Source organism: Calypte anna, chromosome 2 (assembly GCF_003957555.1).
Source record: "Calypte anna isolate BGI_N300 chromosome 2, bCalAnn1_v1.p, whole genome shotgun sequence".
NCBI lineage: Eukaryota > Metazoa > Chordata > Aves > Apodiformes > Trochilidae > Calypte > Calypte anna.
The window spans coordinates 25,223,330-25,244,939 of NC_044245.1; the positions used below are offsets into that span (position 1 = coordinate 25,223,330).

At 42.4% G+C, this 21,610-nt stretch overlaps 1 protein-coding gene across 2 annotated transcripts in view; it reads left to right on the plus strand.

Moving 5' to 3' along the window:
* DYNC1I1 (dynein cytoplasmic 1 intermediate chain 1) overlaps nucleotides 1-21,610 on the plus strand; it is a 186,813-nt gene that overhangs the window by 92,999 nt on the left and 72,204 nt on the right. For both annotated transcript variants that reach the window (XM_030444777.1, XM_030444778.1), the window contains exons 7-10: nucleotides 4,371-4,460; nucleotides 13,834-13,996; nucleotides 15,169-15,268; nucleotides 20,572-20,697. In XM_030444777.1, coding sequence (XP_030300637.1) covers nucleotides 4,371-4,460; nucleotides 13,834-13,996; nucleotides 15,169-15,268; nucleotides 20,572-20,697 — 479 coding nt within the window. The remainder of the gene's footprint in view (nucleotides 1-4,370; nucleotides 4,461-13,833; nucleotides 13,997-15,168; nucleotides 15,269-20,571; nucleotides 20,698-21,610) is intronic.

The following is a 21,610-nucleotide window of genomic DNA, read 5'->3' on the forward strand; positions in this document are numbered from 1 at the left end:
TCTGATTTAGATCTTCTGAACAGGGTGTAACACTGTGGTGTTGGTAGCAACACCCTGAGTTTGCCAAAGGTGACTGTAAGACTCCTGCTACTGCTATGTAAGCAGTTAAAAAATTATTTATCTTAAACTTCCCCAATGCCAGATATGCTGCTAAATAGGGAAAGGCTGTTTGTGTTCAGGAACTACAGAACTGTCTTCATCTCCCTGGAGAATTACTGCAATGGGACACCCAATCTGAGTAGGCACACATGGAATCAACCATGCTGACACTCACAGATTTCTACAATAAATATACAATAAATATCATCTTTTTCATATTTAAATAAAACACAGGAAAATGAATGCCAAAGTATTTCACATTATTCTGTAATTTATGTCTGTGTGCACAGTCAAATGTACAAATGCATAACCTTACTTAGGCACAATGTCAAATGAATGTGCTATGGACATATGTGAGTATGCCTACATTGGCATTAAATAGTGCTTAATATTAAAAAAAAACCAACCCAAAAGTATAGCAAATAAACATTCAGGCTACAAAGCCAAGCAATGTTGGGTATACCAGAATGCAGGTTTCCTGGGCATCCTTAACTAGCTCTTTTGAATATTTATGATGATACAGTTTTAATTACATGATAATGTGTAGGGTTGTTTTGGGTTTTTTTTCTTAAACTGAACCTGTGTTTCAGCCAGTCAGTGGGGAGGCAACTTTTTTAACCCTTCTGGTTTTATCTTCCATTTGACGCTCTGTCCTCAGATCTCATGTTAAATGCATATGGTCCAAATATTTCACTGAATAAAGAAAACATTAATCCCCTTCCAAGCTTTTGTTTCTCTGGTGCTCCCATGACAGCATCTTAATATGCCCCAAATCCTGACGAATGTATTTCTGCAACACATCTATACATGGTGACACTACTATTAATATTCACAATATCACTGCCATAGTGCAAAAGCCCTGAAAGCACAGGGAAAGGGCAAAAATATTGGAATAACAACTTCCAGTGAAAGCTGAAAAGAGATCTGAGAATGTCTGCATTTCCCTGGCACTTTCCCCACTCAAAGCACAGACCTAGTTGACTTCGACTCCCAGCACTTCTGCATTTCAGGCCCCAGGTGTCTCTTGTTGAGCACCAGAAAATGAGGCCAAGCACTCAAGAGGGAGGAAAATTCCAGAATGATGTCATTATGCCTACATGTGGGGAGGGGGAAGGAGCTAATCGTGCCCAGGCAATCCAAAATCTGGCATTTGCTAACATTTAGCATTTGGCTCACAACCTTATAGTTCCTTTAGCTGAGTTTCTCTGTGCATGTGGACACATTTCTCTGTAAAATAAATAAGGCACCTGAACTGTGTCTAAGCTGCTAAAAAATTCTTGCACTGCCTTCCACTAAAACTAATGTATTGATCTGTGTTCCCTTGGAAAAAAAATGCATGGTGCATGCTGTAATAACCTTCACATATTTTTCCTGCTGCAATTAAATCTAGAGAAATCTAGGGAAACTTGATTTTGATTGTTCCCAAAAGAGGAAGGGAAGAAGGGCAGGCAGTAAAGAAGATCTACCTTAATAGGTGCTGAAGTATACAACCCCTTGCTTCAGCTGTGCCTCAACCATTCTTTCCTTCTCTTCTTTGGAAGCAGGCACAAACAGGCACCCAAAATCAGGGGGATCAAAGACTTGTAGGGACAGGCATAAATATGCTTTGCTTCTGTCTAAAACCCATTACTAAAGCTCAAGTTCTGTATTTGCTACATTGTCCCTATCATCAAGTTACAGTTGAGGCATTAAAAGGCATAGCATGCTGCCTTTAAATCCCAAGATTTTCAATTAAAATATGCTTTTGGTTTTTATTTGCTTCCTGTAAGTTTCTCAAACTCTCCCCCTTCTGAAAATTCCCAGCACAAGCAGACAGGTTGGAACAGGTTAAATATGGAAGTTGAAATCCATAATGTAAACAGCTGGCTCCAAGACCTGATGCTCTAGGGAATGAAAACTTGTAATGCAAGACTCACAGAGCTTCTTGTGGGAGCTGGCTTCATTTAGGTATCTACCATAAGTGTGTCTGTGTGCATATAGCTGTACACCATTCTGATCCTATCCTCTGTGTGCATATGTACCTGAGGTTGCAGAATATTCACTCCCTGCTAACCCAGTCACTCCTCTTCTCACACTTCTCATCTGTTCTTTGAAATTCTCTTTCATACATCCCCATCTCTCTTTCATACATTCCCATACATTCTCCCTCTTTTATACATCCCCCATCTCCTCTAGCATCACAGACCCAATTGCAGAAAGACCTTTTTAACCCTATCTATGTGTGTACAGCAGTGAACTTCTCTCACTCTCTGCTGACTCTGTGGGATGTTATCTGTCTTTCAGCCAGTGGACAGAGCATGTGCTTATCCTGCCACACTGAAATGCCCTGTCTTGCTCGCTGAAAACTCTTCTCCATAGCCCTTCTGTGTAGGGAACCCAGGGAAATGTGAATGCCAAGTGAGGCACTGAAGGGAGGCATCATGGACAACCTACTCCCTCCAACTCCAAGGGGCTGTTTCCCCTCATGATCTGAAAAATCCCTGATAAAAAGGTGGCATTAGTCAGTAGTGGTGTTGAGTCTGAAAATGCCTCCCCATCCATCCGGACCTCTCTTTCCAGGCCGGGGAGTGCATGGTTATCCCTCCTCCCCTGACAATGGAGATCCAAGCTTTCCCCTCTTCTCTTCACTGCAGTCCCTCTAGCAGTAAGGGGACCGATGACAGATCTTATGATATTTTCTCCTCTCTCCCAAAAGGGAAAAGCTTATCTGCCTATGCTGAGACAGTACATGGCTAAAACCAAGCTCTCCTGCTAAGATGTCAGCTAGCAACATGTGTTCTGTGGCTTCCATGGGGGAGATGTGTCCTAGGGGTAGGCAACGTGGTGGGAATAGTATGGTGCCTATTACATTATTGCAAAACAAAATACAGCTTCATATTACTCTTGGCTGAATGCAACCTGTCCAGCACAACATCCTCCCAAAAAACCAGCCACTGATTGCATCCAGCTTTGCTGGAGAAGGTACCAGTAGCCGAGCAGTTTGAAGAGGGACATGTTGCCCTTTGCCACACATCCAGGCTGTGTTAACATGGCAGTGCTAAGAGCAGGGAGTGTGCCTGGAGAAGCACCAAGGAAACTGTGTAGTGAAAGGCAGATTGTTCAGAAAGCCCTGAAGCAGCTTCAAGGGTTTTGCTGATGGCTGAGTGCCCCAGGGATGGGACAAAGTCTTCTCTCATGCAATGAACTGTCCCAGGCCACCATGGTGCTTGCTATGCCTTGATGGTGCAGAATCACTCCATAATAATTCCTCCATAGCCCACAGATTTGTTCATCCTAATTGTTAATTACTGTAACTTACTCTTGTAGGACCAGGTCTATTTTCAGGCTTTGTAGTTAACTGAATCTAGAAGGCTGAACGTCCCTACCCTCTCATGATGTGAGTGGGTTGGTTGCTGGGCTTAGGCACTGGAGAATTAAATCATGTTGATGTATCTGAGACTAAGTAATGAGGGTTAGATAGGCTTTGAGCCATTTTGGTATATCACTGTCTCTCCATCTCTCCTTGTATTATATTTTGGTCTGGACAATCAGAATACTTGTAACTTCAGAAAGACATCAAGGAAGGAATGGTTTGACCTCCTGAATAAAATGGGAACATGTGAGTCTAGGGGGGAGGAGAAGAGAGAGGGACATTTGCATAGATCAGGAAAGGTCATTCAAACATCTGGCAATAGTAACTGACATGTGTCAAATTTTAGTGTTCATTAAATTCATATTAATGCAAGAATGATTCTTTAAGCTCCAAATGCCACTTTTGGTTGCTATGTTCCCCCAGTTGATGGTGATGACTTTTCAGAACTGTACCATGCTTGTTTGCTTGCTAGTGGCATCTGACCTGAGGTCAGATTTCTATTTAACCCCTTCCTGTAGGTCAAGAGACAAATTAATCTGCTGAGAACTGAATTGGAAATGAGGTGTCTGGATAGCAGGTGTCCTAGCCATGGAATAGCTGCCAGGCTGAAACATGTTTGCATCTGTTCTTACGCCATCCAAGAAATCATCTGTGAGGTCAGGGAGATACTCAGCTGACATCTGAGATGGGAAATTGCCACAGGGAGCATAAGTGGCAGGTGCCCTGTTTTAGCAGATTATTTTGCAGTCAAGGGGAAAAATTCTGAGAGTGTCACTTTGTGTATAAATGTAGATGTTTCCATTTATTGTGCACTTTACCTGTGTTCACTCTGAGTTTATAATTGTAAAGAAGATACACTATTTCACACCATCTTAAAGAGGTGAATCTCATGAAGCTTTTTCTTCCATTTCTGTTTCAGAGGATGAAGATGATGAAGAGATGGTGGAGCCAAAAGCACAGGATGACTTGGAGACAGAAAATCAAGACCAGAAGCAGGAAGCGAAGGAAGGTACTTTAAAAAATGAAAAAAAGGATTTTGTTACAGCTTTGAAGGATTGAATCCAGCAAGTGGTTACTCTCGTAGGTAGTTTCCATTATTGAGAACACTGGGACATCAAAATACCCGTTTTATTGATTCAGAACCACATCAGTGGCATAAAACCAGAAAATCGTATCCCAGCCACCCAGCTGGTAGGTCTGAGAAGCTTGTGAAAGGCACAAGAATTCTTCTATTTAGAAGAAGCAACATGTCCTCATAATTTAGGAACAAAATAGAGACTCTTGGATTCCAAGACTGGTGCTTACTTGTCCTCTGGCTCAAATAGGCTGCTTACATCAAAGATTTAAAATGCAAATGCCAGGCATTCCAGCGGCTTCATAAAGTTGGTTGGTCTTGAGGTACTTAGAGCCTGTAACTCTCTGCCTGCCTGAAAGGGGCAAAATTAAACCTAGTGTTGGTCAGAAATCTTCCAGCATAAAAACTTTTCACTGGAAAATGTTGGCAGTCAAAATCAGATCTTTTTTGTAGGAGCTTCCCCCCCAAGGGAACTTAAGGTCGAAGCTGAAGTTAGGCAGGTCCAGCCCTTCCATCAGTTTCCTCTGGATTGAGACTCTCTCCAGGGTTACAAGAGACAAAATTCAGGTTACTGCTTCTTTCTGGTGCAAACAAGAGACATGCAATGAAGTGGCACAGGTCAGCACTACACACAGTAGATACGCTGGGTGTCTCATTTGCTTCTCTTGAACCCATTCTAGGTTTCATAATTAGAAGAGGGATGTGAAATTTGATCTTCCTGATCTGGGTATTAACAGAGTGTTGGCTACTCTGCTGTCTCACTTTGAGCAGTCAATGCTTTCCCCTGTGGGGTGTGGGGGAAAAGAGCTGAAGTATCAGCAGCTCCAGTGTGAGACAAAATTATTTTATTCTCCAGTATTTCTTAGCTCTGTGCCACCAGGACTGCTCACAACTCTGTTTACCCTCTTGAAAGGTAACCTGCTTCTGAGGTAGTCCTAAGCTGCTTCTGGCTATGGCGATCATTGTCAGGATGGTTGTGTGAACTTGGCTTTTTTTTTTCTGCAAGGTAATCTCATATGGGAAAAATATGGAGTGATTTTACAGAGAAGCCCATAAACTTGTTAGCTGTGAATATGGCAGTGAATGCTCCTTTCTCATCCAGGGAAGCCTAACATAATTTATATCAGTGTCCAGAAAACCTGTGTCTGGTGTTTAGTGCCCACATTTGTTATCCTCATACACTTTAAATGAGTTGCAGTGCCAGCCATGCTGTTTTGATTATAAATTGCTCTTTATTCCCAACTAAGAATATCACAGACACCACCCATGCCATAAATCCTGTGGTGCCCATTGCTCATTATGTCCTTGAAGAAACATGGAGGGAGGAACTTCTCCTGTGCCTCATCCTTCTGCTTCTCCCACCACCCCCAGCCACCCCTGCCCTGAACAGAGGGGAGCAGCTGCAACCGGAGTCACACAAGAGTCTGCAAAGGCAGAACTGAAGGCATAAGCAAGAAAAATGGCAGCATAGAAAAACTAAATTTCTCAGGAAAATTGTCCTTTGTCCCAAAACTATAAGGTCAACTCACATTTAAGATCTAGTAGTCAGTCGACCTAACACACAGTACTTCTTTTACTGATGACAACAGGATACCATAAAACCCAGCTTCACTGCACTTACAGACTGTCCTGAGTTGCTGAATGTCCCTCTAATATTCAGCTTACAGCTGATCCCACCCCCATTTATTTCCACGTAAACACTAGTGCTTGGAATAAAGCACAGGCTCCTGCATAAAAAAAAAATAAAAAATTAATACATTCCTGAGCTGATTTTCACTTTTTTGTGGGTTTTTAAGTTAGCCTTTTATGTACTTTGCTGACCAAGCACCAGCACTACCATCTTTTATTTCTTTATTGCTTTTTGCTTTTTTTCATTGCTGTGCTCCCCTTCTCAGCCTAGCAGGACCCCACAGGAATGGTAGGTCAGCTGGGTTAGTTTAGTACTAATCTCAGATACACAAACTGCAGGCTTTAAAAGCAAGGCACAGCTTGCATTAGCAGAACCAGCTTTGTGAGGTGCTAACATTTGACTGGGTTCAAGGAAGAGGAAAACATGCTCCTTGCCTGATAGAAAGAGAACTTGACCTACAGTACGTGTTGTGATGGATAAAATAGTGGTGTGCTGATGATTGGCATTAAATGCTGCATATCAAATTAAGCAGTTGTCCCTAAATTGACAGGGAACAAGTCACTTTTTTAGCATTTAAAGTTATTCTCTCCCAGTTTACTTTAGCTCAGTCTCCAACAAAACTCTATTTTCCCCTCTGTAGTAATCACCCCTCTCATGTCCTAAGCAACATTCAGAGTTTCAAGCCGTCATTTGTGTTTCATGGAAGTGATTAAAACCATGTTACAAGTCAAACAGGAGTTTAGAAGAACATTTCCTGTCAGTGCTGCACTCTGTGTGCCTACTCAGAATTAATAGCTTTTCTGCAAATTAGCACATAATGGGTTAAAAGCATGTTTATGTTGGCATTAAGTACTCTGACTTCTTTTTCTCTACAAGGCAAGACAATATTTTGCAAACTTTTTAAAGAATCTCTAATAGATATTATAGTGGCGCCATTCACACTGCTATATAGTAGTTAAGGCTGTGTCAGCACTTCCATTATGAATCCTGTTTTTCAGGGATTTATAACCCAGCCGTAAAAATTTGCTCTGGGCTGAAATTTGGTTTCAGCTCAGGGAGCACATTTTTTAACAGATTAAAAAAAAATCAGCATGGCCTTTTTTGAGTTATAGGAGTGTAAGGAAAAAAAACATGGGAGAGAAAAGTGTGGGGAGAGAAAGGCAGACAATTTTTTCATTAATGTAACTCAAAAAATAGGCCAGGATGTAAAATAAAGATTGAATCCAGTCTCTCCTCAAGTCAACAGGACAGGAGCGCTCTATTTTTATCATGATATTTTAAATGGAAATGTGATTTATTTTTTTTCTTCTGGTGTTTATAGGTAGCTCAGTTTAAATCTACAGACATTTGTCTCGTGCTAAATTTCCTCGCCCTCCCCCTATACACCCCGGAGCTGCTCTGCAGGGTTCGGTGGGATTATTCAGCAGGCACACACGGCACCTGCAATAGGGCAGCCCTGAGAGCATTTCAATGCCTCTTGGAGGCAGAGGAACTGCTTGAGTCCCCCACAATATTTCTGGACTGGAAAGCGGAGCCCCAGCGTGTTGACCTTTTGAAGCATATGAAACCTTGGGATCTTGTATTTTTTTTTTTTCCACGGGGCTGCCTGTTGTAAGCCATGTTTCAGGTGCATGGGCTCTCTCCACTCTTCTCAGCAGAGTTGAATGTGGGATACCTGCTGGTGAACTGGGCTGGGTTCTGCCTGTTCCCAGCCTCTCCTAACCACATAAACAAGAGACTGGCCCCAAAGTGTGGCATCAAGGAGGTTGGGGCTTTCCACCACCAGAGAGCTCTGAAGCTCCACCTAAGGCGCCTCTTTGTGTCAGTAGCAACCACATGAACAGTGGGATGGGCTGAGTCATGAAAGGGTGCCTCAACCTGTATTTATCTGAAGCCGTGGATATATCAACAGAAACCTGCATGAAGGGCTCAGGTGAGGCAGGCTGGGATCTGCAGCTTCAAAGACCTCCTGTGCTCCCCTCCTACCGTGGCCCTCTGCATGGGACTTGGGGGTCCACTCAATGGGCTGTGGGGGGAGATGGTTTAGCTCTTGACAGCTCAGGGTTTGGTATCAGAGAGACAGGACAGGCTGCCAACCTTGCCCCTGTGAACTTGCTGGGGTTTGTAAAAGCTTGTGATGCCAGAGTGTCACTGTCACCAACACCACAGTGAGCTCAGCTCAGCCAACCCATCCAGACAGATCAGGGGTGCTCAGGGATGGTGCTAGCACGGCCCCTGGAGAAACGTAGTTGTTGGGAATAGCCCTGCCTGGCACAATTTCAGGCTTAAGCCCCTGCTACTCCAGAAATGAAAAATCTCTACATGCACCTCAGAATCTACTTTTATATGTTCAACAACGATGTCATGTAGGGACTGTGTTTTAAACACAACTCAAGGACATGGAACGTATCAAGACTGACATCGAAGTGAGGAGCAGGAGAAAAACAGGAGCCTGGCAAGCAAGGGCTACAAGCTGCAGAGAGCCCCGTAGCATCTTGCAGTTCTCACTCTGTACATTTCTACCATCCTCAGTCGTCAGCACATCTAAAGTTTACGTAAATTTAAATACACAGCAAAAGAAATAATACAGCTCTTAAAATGGTTTTACTGATCTCCTTCTGTCTCTCGTTATATCTCTGGGTTCATAACAAGGCTGCTTCCTCCTTCACTGTTTTTATGAGTTCTCTCTTTCTTTCTTTCACTTACTCTTTCTGTTTTTGGTTTTGTTTTTCGTTTTGGTTTTTTTGCCTTTAATGGACTTCAGTTCCTTTGTCACATTTATACAATTACTTAAGTTTCAGGAGAATAGTTTTTTTTATATTCTATTATACTTACTTGAATTCGTGCCTCTTTTCTGATTTTATTTGTTTGTTTGTTGGTTGAGGTTCTTCTTCTCTTGGTGGTGTTGTTTTGCTGTTTTTGAACATCGATCTGGGCTTCCTTGAGACAAATCCTGGTATTTAAATATTTGTAAATTTGATCCTGCCCTGTTATCATAACTATTTATATTATTTGCACTACAAACTGATTTCTGCCAGATAAGAACAAGTCTGCAGCATTTTTTATCTTAGTTCCTGGTGACCTGATGTGATATATGGTATTTTTGAGGGTCATGTTAAATCACATGTGGAATAAAAAGAAATGTTCTTATTTTTCAGAAATAAGTATTGAATAATTCTGTCACATTCAATTTTTGTTACCTATTCTAGACATTTTTTGCTCATGCAGAAGTGTACAGTCTTTCATTATGGATATACCACACATTCTCTTCCCCCGCGGTGTCCTTCGTGCACTGCACAATGTTTTAATTTTAAATGTAAATTCCATTTTATTTTGTACAGTATTATACATTAACATGCATACAGGGCTTCTTTGAAACACGTTGCTGACTTCATAATCTCAGAGCCACCCTAAGAGCACTCTGCTGGTGGATGCTCTGTGCTGTTGATGTTTCAGGGGGCTCCTGAGAGATGGGATGCCCAATGCCTGCCCCGTGGGTCCTCCTGCCCATGAGCTGCACAGGGCCACGTCTGGGCTCAGGTCCTCTGTGTGGAAAGCAGAGCACAGGCACAAAAGTTCATTACAAAGCTATGGTACAGAAACAGCCAGGTATGGGTCTTCCTTTGCAGGAGCCTTCATTGCACTCCAGGCAGTAGGCACGTAACTTTTAGCTCTGGTAAGCTAAGCATCATTCTAGGGCCTTGTTAGACACAGGAGGTTAGATGTGGCTTGTTTGGGTTTTATGCCAGGGAGAGCAGGTCCTTGAAGGCAAATACTATATTCTTACTGGGAATTTCTGAAGATATTGTCACATCACATAGGTCTCTGTGACAAAACAAAACAAAAAATACTTTGATCAGCTACTTATGTTTCTCAGAGTTTTCCTTGAAGAGAGTCTGTGTCTCTTGAAAGCTAAGATCAAAGTAAATGTAAGCTCCCAGATAGGAAGAAAAATTGCAGAAAATTACATAGATTCTTTTACTTTTTATTCACGGTAATGGACAGACAGAGAGAAGGAACAAGGGAAAACTGGAAGTGGCTCTGAAAGATAAATGGTTTGAAAATCTTCATATTTGAAAGAACCAGCCTGTCTGGGGGGTTTTTTTGGGTGGTTTTTTGTTGTTGTTGTTGTTGGGTTTTTGTTTGGTTTTTTTGCTTATATTTCATGTATTTGCAGTAGTTACAGCAATGTTTTACACTGGAAAAAGTAATGATGTTAACATTCTTGTAAGAAGAGATTGCCTCAAATAAAACTTCAGAGGCAGCCGAATGAAAGAAGAAAATAAGGCTAAAATATGAAGCTTAATATCACCAGGGGGCATCTGGTGTGTCAGTCAGATGAATGAGGTAAGCTGATTTATGCCCTAAAAACTTTACCCAAGGTGTTTCTGATGCTGAAGAGGGTTTAATAGACTGCTGGCCTCCCACAGATCATTTCTAACTGAAAGGGAGATTTTGCTGAGGTAGAGCTGCAATCATGTGTGTCTCCATTGCTCACAAGCACTCCACAGCCACCAAGCTGGTTTTTTTTTGCCTTTGCCTTTTCCCTTTCCATTGATTTTTAGTTGTATTTTCTTTGCTAGTTATAGTCGGCAAATGGAGGAGTAATAAATTTATATTTCCAAGCTGCAGAGAGGATTTGATTTAGCAAATAGTTTTTACCATTTGGAGCAGTTTAGAATGAGTTTTCCAGTTGCCTTTGCAGTCATTTTCTCCCATTTTATGCCGCTTTGCTGCACTGTCATGCTTGTTGTCTTTGATTCTCGGAAAGCGATGCTTTAGTGGTGACAGTGGGATATTGCCTCATCACAGGCTGCCTTGCCAGATGAGTTCCCTTAGTGCCAATTACTATTCAGTAGTGGATGCTGCAATAGGTCAACCTGTACTTTTTGCTAGTCATTCTTTTTTTTCACATGCATTGCTTCTGTCTAAAGCACTTAGAGGCGAATTGTGCTCCTGCCTTGGTAATTGTCACTGCTACTCAGAGAAACTGTGTGGGGGGACGTAGATACTCTCTGGATATGTGGAGCTCCACGGGGACAACTAGTCTAGTGGTGGGAGGCAAAGGGCCAAGGCCATGGGAGATCATCAAAGGCTAAAGTTTCTAACTTCTTAGCCCCTTTGTGCCCCGAGGGCCAAATTGCTCCTCCACCTTTTGCACTTTTCCTGTCCTCTATATTTGACCCAGATGTAGTGCAGAGATTTTGTCTTTCAGAGCTAATGCTTTGGCCAGTTGAGGCAAACCTAAGTGTGGTGACAGCAGCTGCTCCAGACCACAGGGAGAACTCTGATAGCAAGTACACTGAAAACTGGGGGAGCTGAGTAGTAACCATGTCACTGCTCCTTCCTGCCCTTGAGCCTTACGATCCACCCTTGCCCCTGGGGCTGATGGTGGCATTGTGCTTGGGCACCAGAGCTGACGAATCTATGGGAAAATCTGATGGTGAGCAAGGGCTGCATCTCCCTGAGAGCTGAAAGTAGCTTTGCAGCATGGCACAACAACTGTATGAGTAGAAGTATGTATGAGTCTTTGTGCTATAAATCAGTTTATGGTATGTTGTTTGTATACCAAATTATAAATTTGGAACCCAATTCTCTGTTGGCATAAGTCCTGTGATGTCAACATACCTTTTCATGCTGGGTGTTTAGGCGAGTTGAAAGTTTGGCTTGGTGTAACACTGAACACACTAAAAACATGTTCTGGTTTAGGCCTAGCTGATAACAAATGACCTTGTGGATGCTCACCTTCCCCCCTCCCCACTTCAGGATGGTGAGGAGGAAATCCACCCAAAATCTTGTGGGTCAAGATAAGGACTAGGAGGGTTCCACTCACCGATTATGGTCACAGGCAAAACAGACTCAACTTGGGGAAAAAATCAATTTAATTTATCATCAATCAAATCAAGACAGGGCAGAAAGAAAACAAAAAATAGAGTTTAAATACCTTACTCCACTCCTCCCTTCTTACTGGGCCCAAATTACTTTGTTCCCGATATCTCTACCTCCTCCTCGCAGTGACACATGGGGACAGGGAGTGGGGCTTACAGTCCATTCATCACAGGATGTTTCTGCCACTCCTTGCTCCACGGGGAGAAGGATTCCTCGATCTTCCTCTACTCCAACGTGGGGTCCCTCCCACAGCAGAGTCCTCCATGAACCCCTCTAACATGAGACCCTCCCACAAGGTACCGTCCTTCAGGAGCAAACTGCTCCAGCACAGGTGCTCCACAGAGCCATGGCTACTATGGGCTCAGTCACCTCTCCTAGCAAGGGGTCCTCCACAGCTGCAGGTCCAATTCTGCTCCACCGTCCTCCTCCACAGGCTGCAGGTCCACTTCTGCTCGCTCCACTGTGATCCCTCACGGGATTCAGAGGCACATCTCACCGCAGGATATTGGGGAACTTCTGTTCAGGCACCTTCTTCTTGTTCCTCCCCAGCCTTAGTTTCTCTGCTCAAGCCTTGCTCTCACCTCTGGTATTTCTCTCTCCTCCTCCCCCCCTCTGCCTTGAAGTCTTACAAGTGCTTGTTTACCTTTCTAGAATATGTTAATCACAGAGGTGCATCCATTGTCACTGGTGGCCTCAACATTAGCTAGAGGTGGGGGAGGGCATTTTGAAGGTGGAGAAGCTTTGAGCAGCCTCTCACAAGAGCCACCCCTGGGGCTTCTCCTTCACTACTAAAAAACAATGGCACCACATCAATCCAGAACACGATTTTTGAAACACAGGTAATTCTGACTATATTACTAAAATGATTATTTAAAAACACACATGGGCAAAGGTATTACCATCATATCACTATGACCCTGCCAATGGAATTAAGAAAAGAATTTTGCACCAGAGCACCAACAGCATCCCAATTTCCTTTCCCTCTGATGCTCACATGTGATTTGGAGTTTACCATCAGGTCATGTGTAAAGAAGCAACTTCAGCTCTCCTAACTGGTGCCAGGAGGTGTAAACTTTCCAGTCTACAGCCCAAGGCAGCTCTCATCCCTTCCCAGGAGAGCTTTGGCCATGGCTCAGTGGCATTTAGAACCAGAGCTCTGGCTCTTAAGATCCCTCTGCAAGGACTAGAACTGCCTTAAAGAAACTGGTGTTTGATTGGTTGCTTTCAGTTTGGTGCCTCAGAGAATACCTTTGATTATTTGTTTCATTGCTTTGCAAAAGTTCTAAAGCAAAGACAGAATTTATCAGTGACACCAAGGAGAAATGCAAAGAAGTGAAGGGAGAGATTATGTGAGCCCTTTCAACACAAAGAACTGTAGTATATGTTAAGAAGATTATTTTATCTTTGGCTCTTCTGACAGGTCCCCTGTTACATAAGTGTTCTGCTTTTTTGAGCTGAGTATTGCCTAAATATCAGTCAGAGCTATTTCCTGAAATAGGAACACAGCGTTTATTTAATTTGGGGGGTTTAAGTATTTTCCTTCTCAGAATAATAAATATATATGATATAAGATCTCTTCTATGTAAATGCAACTTTCTGAGACTATACAGGAGTATGTTTAGTTATACTAAAAAATTCTTAGTCATGATTTTAAGAAGCAAAGCTTTGATTTTTGTCCTGACATTGCATCGGCAAGCTTTCATGTCAAAAGAAACCAACTGGAGTTGTTGATTCATTGAGAAAGGGGTGAAATGTCATACTCTTAACTATATCTTTTCATTTTCCAAGCTCCTCCTAGAGAACTGACAGAAGAAGAAAAACAGCAAGTTCTCCATTCAGAAGAATTTCTGATATTTTTTGACCGAACGATACGTGTGATTGAGCGAGCTTTGGCTGAAGATTCAGACATCTTCTTTGACTACAGTGGCAGAGATGTAGAAGAGAAAGATGGGTCAGTTTGGGTTTTGTTGTTTTGCTTTTTTTTGCTTTTGCAAATTAAGCTTTATAAAAAGAATTTCAATGCCAGAAGTCTTATTTTCAAAAATAAATGAAGCATTTTTAGATTTAAGAAAAGGTTAAAATCTCTCTGTGAGGCCTGGTGACTCCATTAGCCAAATTTATTTTTTAAACTAGCTTCATTCTTTATTGCACTGGCTGTTTTCTTTGATGGATTATTCAGGTGTTGTAATTTGCTATTTAACTTTTGGGATGAAATTTCAAATTCTGAAGAAATAGCTGATATAGATAAACATGTGCATAGACGTGTATATATAGATAGATGTGCATGTGTGCATGCCAGAGGTGTATGACTGTGTGCTTGCAACATGATATTTTTACAAATTCAAATTACTGTTGCTTATATTCCACTACTGCCTCAATTCTGTAATGGATCCCACTGTGCTGTGCATTGCGTGGATGAAAATTATGATCTCCCAAAGTGTTTCCAATCTAAATGCACAAGGCAAGCGGTGATGGGTTTTGTATTCAGCAATTGGTAGATGAGTAGAAGCAACAAAGCCTGTTAGTAGGAGAAGAAATATTTAGGTGTTAGCAACTGAGTATCTGTTGAAATCTCATGGCAAATCAGTAGCTGTGTCAGGATGCAATTACTTGCTGGATGTTACTCTGAAGCATTGCCCCTGTGAACTGCTTAACTGCATCAGCGTGGCAGAGTTAGACCAGCAATGAACCTCAGCCCATCTTAAGGGAGCCAGAAGGTGTCTGCTGTCTCCATCACTGGAAGGAGATGTTGTACCTTTAAGATTTAAGGAGTCACAAATTAGAGAGATTTGTTTATAGCTTACAGGCAAATATTCAGAAAAGGCAGAGCAGAATGCCAGGCCCAGTTTCAGTCCTTAGAGACAAAGGTGTCAGAAGGTGAGCCAGAAGAGTGAGCCAGAAGAGTCAGGAAGGCAAGTGGGAAATTAAGAAATGTGGTTTTGTGAAACACATTTAAAATTTGTTCCTTGGTGGATATTTGTTACTTCCAGCAAGACAATGAGAGCAAATAAACCAAGATGTCAGGCTTCTTATTGTTGAGAAGCATTTAGAAACTTCTGCATGGCTTTTCACAGCATTTGAACCCTGGTACTTCAAAAAGGGTCACTTTGTTTGAATTCACAGAGATGTTCAAGCAGGAGCCAACCTTTCCTTTAACCGTCAATTTTACGATGAGCACTGGTCAAAGCATCGTGTGGTCACCTGTATGGATTGGTCTCTTCAGGTAAGATATGAAGCTAGGAGGAGGTGTGCTTCCATATACCTTTTCCCTATAAATACAGCCAAATTGCAGTACTTTTGGCTTTTGCCATGAAGAGCATGATGTTATTTCTTACCTAATAGCAAAAGGACTGAATGCATGTTCCTCCATAAAGAAGAGTAGTTGGCAATAATGAAGCTGTCATTTTTTCATATGTCTTAGTCTTCAAAACCAGGATGTTGTATTAAAGCAACAGTTTAAAAAATTTAAGATGAAATAGTCTTTACGTTTGCTCCCTGCTCCACTCCTTCATCACAACGTAATGTTTTAAGAGAAATAGTTTAAAAATTAAACCAACTAAAACTAATTTACTAAATATTTAGCAATTTCTTTAGCAAATAGTTACACATAATAACGTAGAAAATAAGATATAAGAGCAGTGAGGCATTAAACTGATTTTTCTAATATATGAGAACCCAAAAATGTGGAAGGATCTGAACAACTTGAAAAGACTGAAAAGAAATCTTGAAAAATGCTAGGTCTTGTCTTCAAGCAGTGGAAGAGGAGGCTGCAGCTGTCCAGGGGACACTGTTCTTGGAATGTGCCCAGTTTCTGTGCCCTGCAAAGCATTGTCATATTGCAAAATAAAACTGATGATATTGCTGCTTAAGCTTCCCAAGCCCAACACAGCCATGTCAGCATAGCACAGAAACCTGGTTAATCAGTTATCCCCATGAGAGAGCTGGGATTAGCACACATGCATCACACCAGATTCATTTGGTTCTAGCTTTGCTCCAGCCCCCTGCATCCTCTGTGCTTCATCCCTCTTAGCCTGTTCCTAGGTTCCAGCCTGAAGCAAAGCAGCTGGATTCCCTGGGGAGAAAGGAGGAAACTGGGGAGATTGTGTTCCAAGTCCCACAATACAGATGGCACAAAACTGCTTCAGGAGCACATAGGCTGGAAAAATGAGAACAGAATCCAGTCCTCCTAGCTGGCCCCAAATCCAGCCCCGGGCAGACCCTGGTGTAGGCAGCAAAGATGCTTTACATGTACTTCAGTCCTGTACTAAGAACAAGTTCTCTATAGCCTAATCTTAGAAGTAGCTGCTCTCTTTGCATCATGTGAGGTGCTGTGTGTGGAGATGGCATCTCTTTAGGGCCAAGTAAGTAAATTGTGAATGCAGGCTGGGGAAATGCGGTGGATAAGGAGCACAGTGACTCTCTTGTCCATCCTGCTCTCCTTACCCTTGAAATAGCAGCAGGATTGCTTCCATGCTTTTGGGAACTTCTTCAGTAAGGTGGCAGCTGACTGCATGGAAGATGGAGGATGGGGCAGGCAGGAGAAAGGAGAGGAATAGGAGGGTCTCACTGACCATCACTGGCAGGCTGTGTGGGTCTGACTGTCTGGCCGGGTGTGGTGCACAACAGCCAGGTGCAGAGAGCCTTCTTGTAATATCCAGCTTGCACCCCATATGTGAAATGAAGGATTTATCCCTTTGCTTTATACAAAATACCAACTTAACAACAGGTATGCACTGATGTGACATGGGTGGCCTTTAAGCACATATGGATTTCCACAAAAATCAAATACAAGCCTGAGGAAACACTTATCTTAGGTTGTTCACTTGTTCAGGGGCTGGAAATTACATGGAATTCTTATCTGATATTTTCCTAACAGACAGCTCTCACTGTATTCCCAGGGCAGCAGGGAAAAAAGCTGCCTCAGAAGAGCACTGCCAAATGTAATTGCTCAGCCCCTGGGGCTCCCAGGCATGTTCTGCTTCCCACCTCTTTGTTCCAGGGTGGCCCCTCCTGCTTTCCCCTCTGTTAACTCTTCACATTCAGCTCCCTGGCACCCCAGCTGGGACTTCTCCATGCCTGGGGGGCTTCTGCCCCACACTAGCCTGGAAGAAGGGACTTGCCTCCTTCTGGCCTGATTTGAGGTGTATCAGAGTGGCAGGAGCTGGAGAAGGCTAGAGGTATTTCACCTCACCTCTAGCTCCACTTCTCACACACTCTCTAGGACACAGCAGTCTCCTGTATGCCAAAGGATAACTTGAACAATCATGGGAACTGCAGAACACATTGCTCAATTTTCTGCGATAAAACTGTTGCTGCGAGACAGCCTGGAGGCAAAAAGAAGCTTAATCAGACAAAGGACCTTGATGCATTGATTAAACAAGTTATTCTGTTCCCAGTCACATGGAAAATACAGTCCCAAACATGTGGGATCATTCATGGCATTAATGCTAGCCCGCTAGCCCCTTGATACTTTTGCAGAGCAAAGGGAAAATGGTTTAGATGTTTCATCAAGTGTCTGAGGGAAAGGTCCAGTGTAAACATAGAGAGTGTGATCACCTTGCTCAGTCCTCAAGGAGGAAACTTGGCTTATCTAAAGCCAAGAAAACCACAGCCTCAGGGATGTTGCTGTGTCTCTCTTGACTCTCAAGCTGCAGCCTTGAATGTTGGTTCCCACAGCACCATTTCCACATCGTTTTCAGTTGCAGTCAGGGTGCAACTGGGCACCTGGTGAGGACTGAAATCCTGGGAATACAGGTAGATTGAAGGAAGCAGCAAGTGTGCAGTGGATGCAGGATGCTGCACCTAGCTGTTTTTTTAAAAGACAGAATACCACCTACTGATGTTGTCCACCTACATAGGACCCCAGTGTCTGTGTAAATTTGAAACTGTATTTCCAGTCAGATGCATAAACTGTGATTGCAAAACCTACGTATAGACCAGCAAGATCTGACTCAGTGTCTGTTTATGGCCAGATGTACTGCCAACCAGAACATGTTCACTAGACTTTTCAGGAGCATGAACCAACCCCAAAGTTCCTCTAGGCTGGTGTTTCAGACTTGGTCACACTTGCTCTGATGAATGGTACCTAACCTGTTCAGCCAAAATGAGATGCCCTGGCAAGAGCCTGCTGCATACACTGTTTACTTCTAGCTGAGCCAATGTGGGATGAAAACGTCCAAAGGAGAAGCTGAAATTGCTGTTCAGAACTGGCTGTAATCTCTATCTCAGGAGAGAGAGAGAAGAAAGGGGGGTGCCAGCAGTGGAGGGCAGCCTTGCACAATCTTGTCCAGAGAATAGGGGTCTTGAGTGTGAGGCTTAACCACCCTCAGTTCTCCCTCGTTTCTTGAAGAGAGAAAAGAGGTGATTGGTCTGCTTCATGCTCTAAATACTGTGCAAGTGATTTAGGTGCTAAATTACCCCTACAAGCTGTGCCAGAAGCCAGAGTGTGCAGGGGTGTGGGTACAACCCCATCAGAGCCACCCTGAAATGGGAAAGAAGCAGCTATGGTGGTCATGTGTCATTGCTGGTTCTCCCATACAGGAGTCCAGGCTCATTTGGAATGATGAGCTTGAATAGAAAAATCATCAGCTCCGTGATGTATTACCCATGGAAGCATACACAAAGTGGGAGAGAACAGCTGCTGATGGCAGAAGTTATAGCTCTGTGCATTATTTCTTCCAAATGGACTTTGAGACCAGAGAGGTTCAAACCCCAATAATAATAATATAAAGAGCAGTGGGTCTTTAAAATTTTTTTAAATGCCTGGTGTGAACCAAATTCCCAACTCCCAGTAGTACTATTGGCAGTTTCTTTATCCCACTTCCTTTATATCTATCATCTGCCCTGTTCCCCTTCAAAGTGGTGAATAGTTTGCCATGGTTTTACCTGGGAAGGGTTTTACCCAGGAAAGACAAAGAGTGGCAATGTTTTGCAGAGATCCTGAAGAAGTTTTGAGGGAAAGTATTCCTAGTTTACAAGAGGAGGGCATGGGTCCTGCAGAGGTTGGGCTGGTGGCTTGTTGGTCTGGAGTAGCCATATGCCACATGCCATTAGGTCTAGTGCCTTACATAGACTATTGGGAGTGAAGGACAGAGGCTGCCAGAAGTGCCCAGTGTCAAACATGTGAGAGTGCAGAACTGGCCAATATGGTATAGGCAGAAAGTAATTTACATTTTGTGAGCGTATTGCTACTTCTTGGGGTGTTTTGAAATGATATAAGGTAATCAAAAGAATGTAAAAATCTGTTTTTTTCATATATATGTGTATATGTACCTATAATCAGAACAAAAACATGTCTGTTTTGCATATCTGCTTATATAAATCAGTGGATAATGTGTGTACAAGAAAATATGGGTCTGATTTTAGAGTGCTCGTTGCACCAGTCTTATTGAGTCTGGAATTTGGGGTCACCCTGTGTTCTACAAGATGACCTCAGCATCTTGTAAAATTGAGTTTCTGTGAAGATGTTTTGTTTGCTATTTGACTCAACAAGAAGTTCTGGGCCCCCCAGTTCAGGAAGGATATCGAGGTCCTGGAGCAGGTCCAAAGGAGGGCAACCAGGCTGGTGAAGGGACTCGAGCATAGACCCTACGAGGAGAGGCTGAGAGAACTGGGGTTGTTCAGCCTAAAGAAGAGGCGGCTCAGGGGAGACCTCATCGCTCTCTACAACTACCTGAAAGGAGGGTGTAGCCAGGTGGGGGTTGGGCTCTTTTACCAAACGACTTTCAACAAGACAAGAGGGCATGGACTTAAGTTGTGCCAGGGGAAGTTTAGGTTAGATATTAGAAAGAATTTCTTTACGGAAAGAGTGATCCGTCATTGGAATGGGCTGCCCACTGAAGTGGTGGATTCTCCGTCCCTGGAGATATTTAAAAAAAGACTGGATGTGGCACTCAGTGCCATGGTCTAGCAACCGCAACGGTGGTTCAAGGGTTGGACTCGATGATCTCTGAGGTCCCTTCCAACCCAGCCAATTCTATGATTCTATGATTCTATGATTCTAAGAGCTTTCAAGTTGATTCTAAGCATAAATGAATAGGAAAAGTGCATAATTAGAAAGAATAGTTTTCAGGGATTCTGAAAACTGTGAAGTTCAGAATAAAAGCAAATCAGGTTGTGGTGTTTCTACTATTAAAATAAATTAAGACAACAGTTTATTCCTGAAGAAATGGGTAAGCTAATACACTAGAATTACATGAGCTTTCAGATTTTTCCTCTGTCTTGCTTTGCTTTATGAATATCCTGCTAGTTAGCTTTTCTGAGAATTACCTGCAGAAAGTAACATTGTTTTTCTGGTATCTGAGAATAACTGACAGAGAGCAAGGACTAGGGGCTTTAAGGCTGTCAGGGACAAGTGAAATGTAAAACTAAAATGAAGTTGAATACTATGATTTGTCTAGTTTGTTTTATAATTAAAACAAGATATTGCACACTTTTAGTGTGATATTATTTCTGTTTTGTCTGATTTTTCATAGGTTCTTCATCATCTATCTTATTTCATTTGCTTTTGCTTTTTTTTTTTCCTAGTACCCTGAGTTGATGGTTGCATCTTATAACAATAATGAAGATGCTCCACATGAGCCTGATGGGGTGGCCTTGGTATGGAACATGAAGTTCAAGAAAACCACACCAGAGTATGTTTTCCATTGTCAGGTAAGATTGAGGAAGCCATTAATTTCATGCTAGACAAAACAGAGCTTACTACATGGTGCATCTGCCCACTGTTTATATGAGGAGGTTGAGGTTAAAAATAGTCATTTTTGGAAAAAGTGCAAGCAGGAGTTCAATGTTTTTAGAAGGCAACCAGCCCTTTCAAACAATATGGAAAGCCTGTCAGGGCTGTGTGTCATTCTTTGTCTATTTAAAACAGTCCCTAGGAAATTTAGTTTATAAAGCCCTTGCACTTACGAAGGAACTGTGGTGTACCACTTCCTCAGCCAGGCAGCAACATATGCTTTCCCACCCACGTTAGCTTCCTTGCATCCTCTGCACTCCAAGCTGCCTACCCATGCCTTGATTCTGCTCAGTATCATGTTTTCCCTTTAAAATTGGGAAGTACACTTTGCAGTTCTGGGCATGCATCTTACTTACAGCTTGATTAAAAAGGTCTCAATTCCAAAAACTACCCCACTAATTCCTGTTTGATTGTCCTTTAGGTTAGCAAAATAGTGTTTCACTTCACTCAGTACTACTTTATGATGTACTATTTTAGAAGTTTATGGACAATTTAAAAATAGTTGGGTGTTTTATTTATATTTCCTCTTTGGTTTTTTATTTCCTCTTTTGCCAATGCTTTTTTGTGTGAAATGGCACAGCCTTATATTGACAGAAATGTTTGCTTATTGGTTCTATCTGCATCAAACTGTCCAAACTGTGGAAAAGGGCTTTGGCCAAATTTCCAACCTCTTCATTACTATCCTTTTGTGGTAATTAAATACAGGACAGTGGTATTCAACAAACCATATGGAAAAGTTTCAGCAAGCAAAACTTAACAATCAGAGATTAGTAAAATGCAGATTATTCTGTGGTAAAAATTGCTTCTCTTGGAAGGATATGTATTACCTGG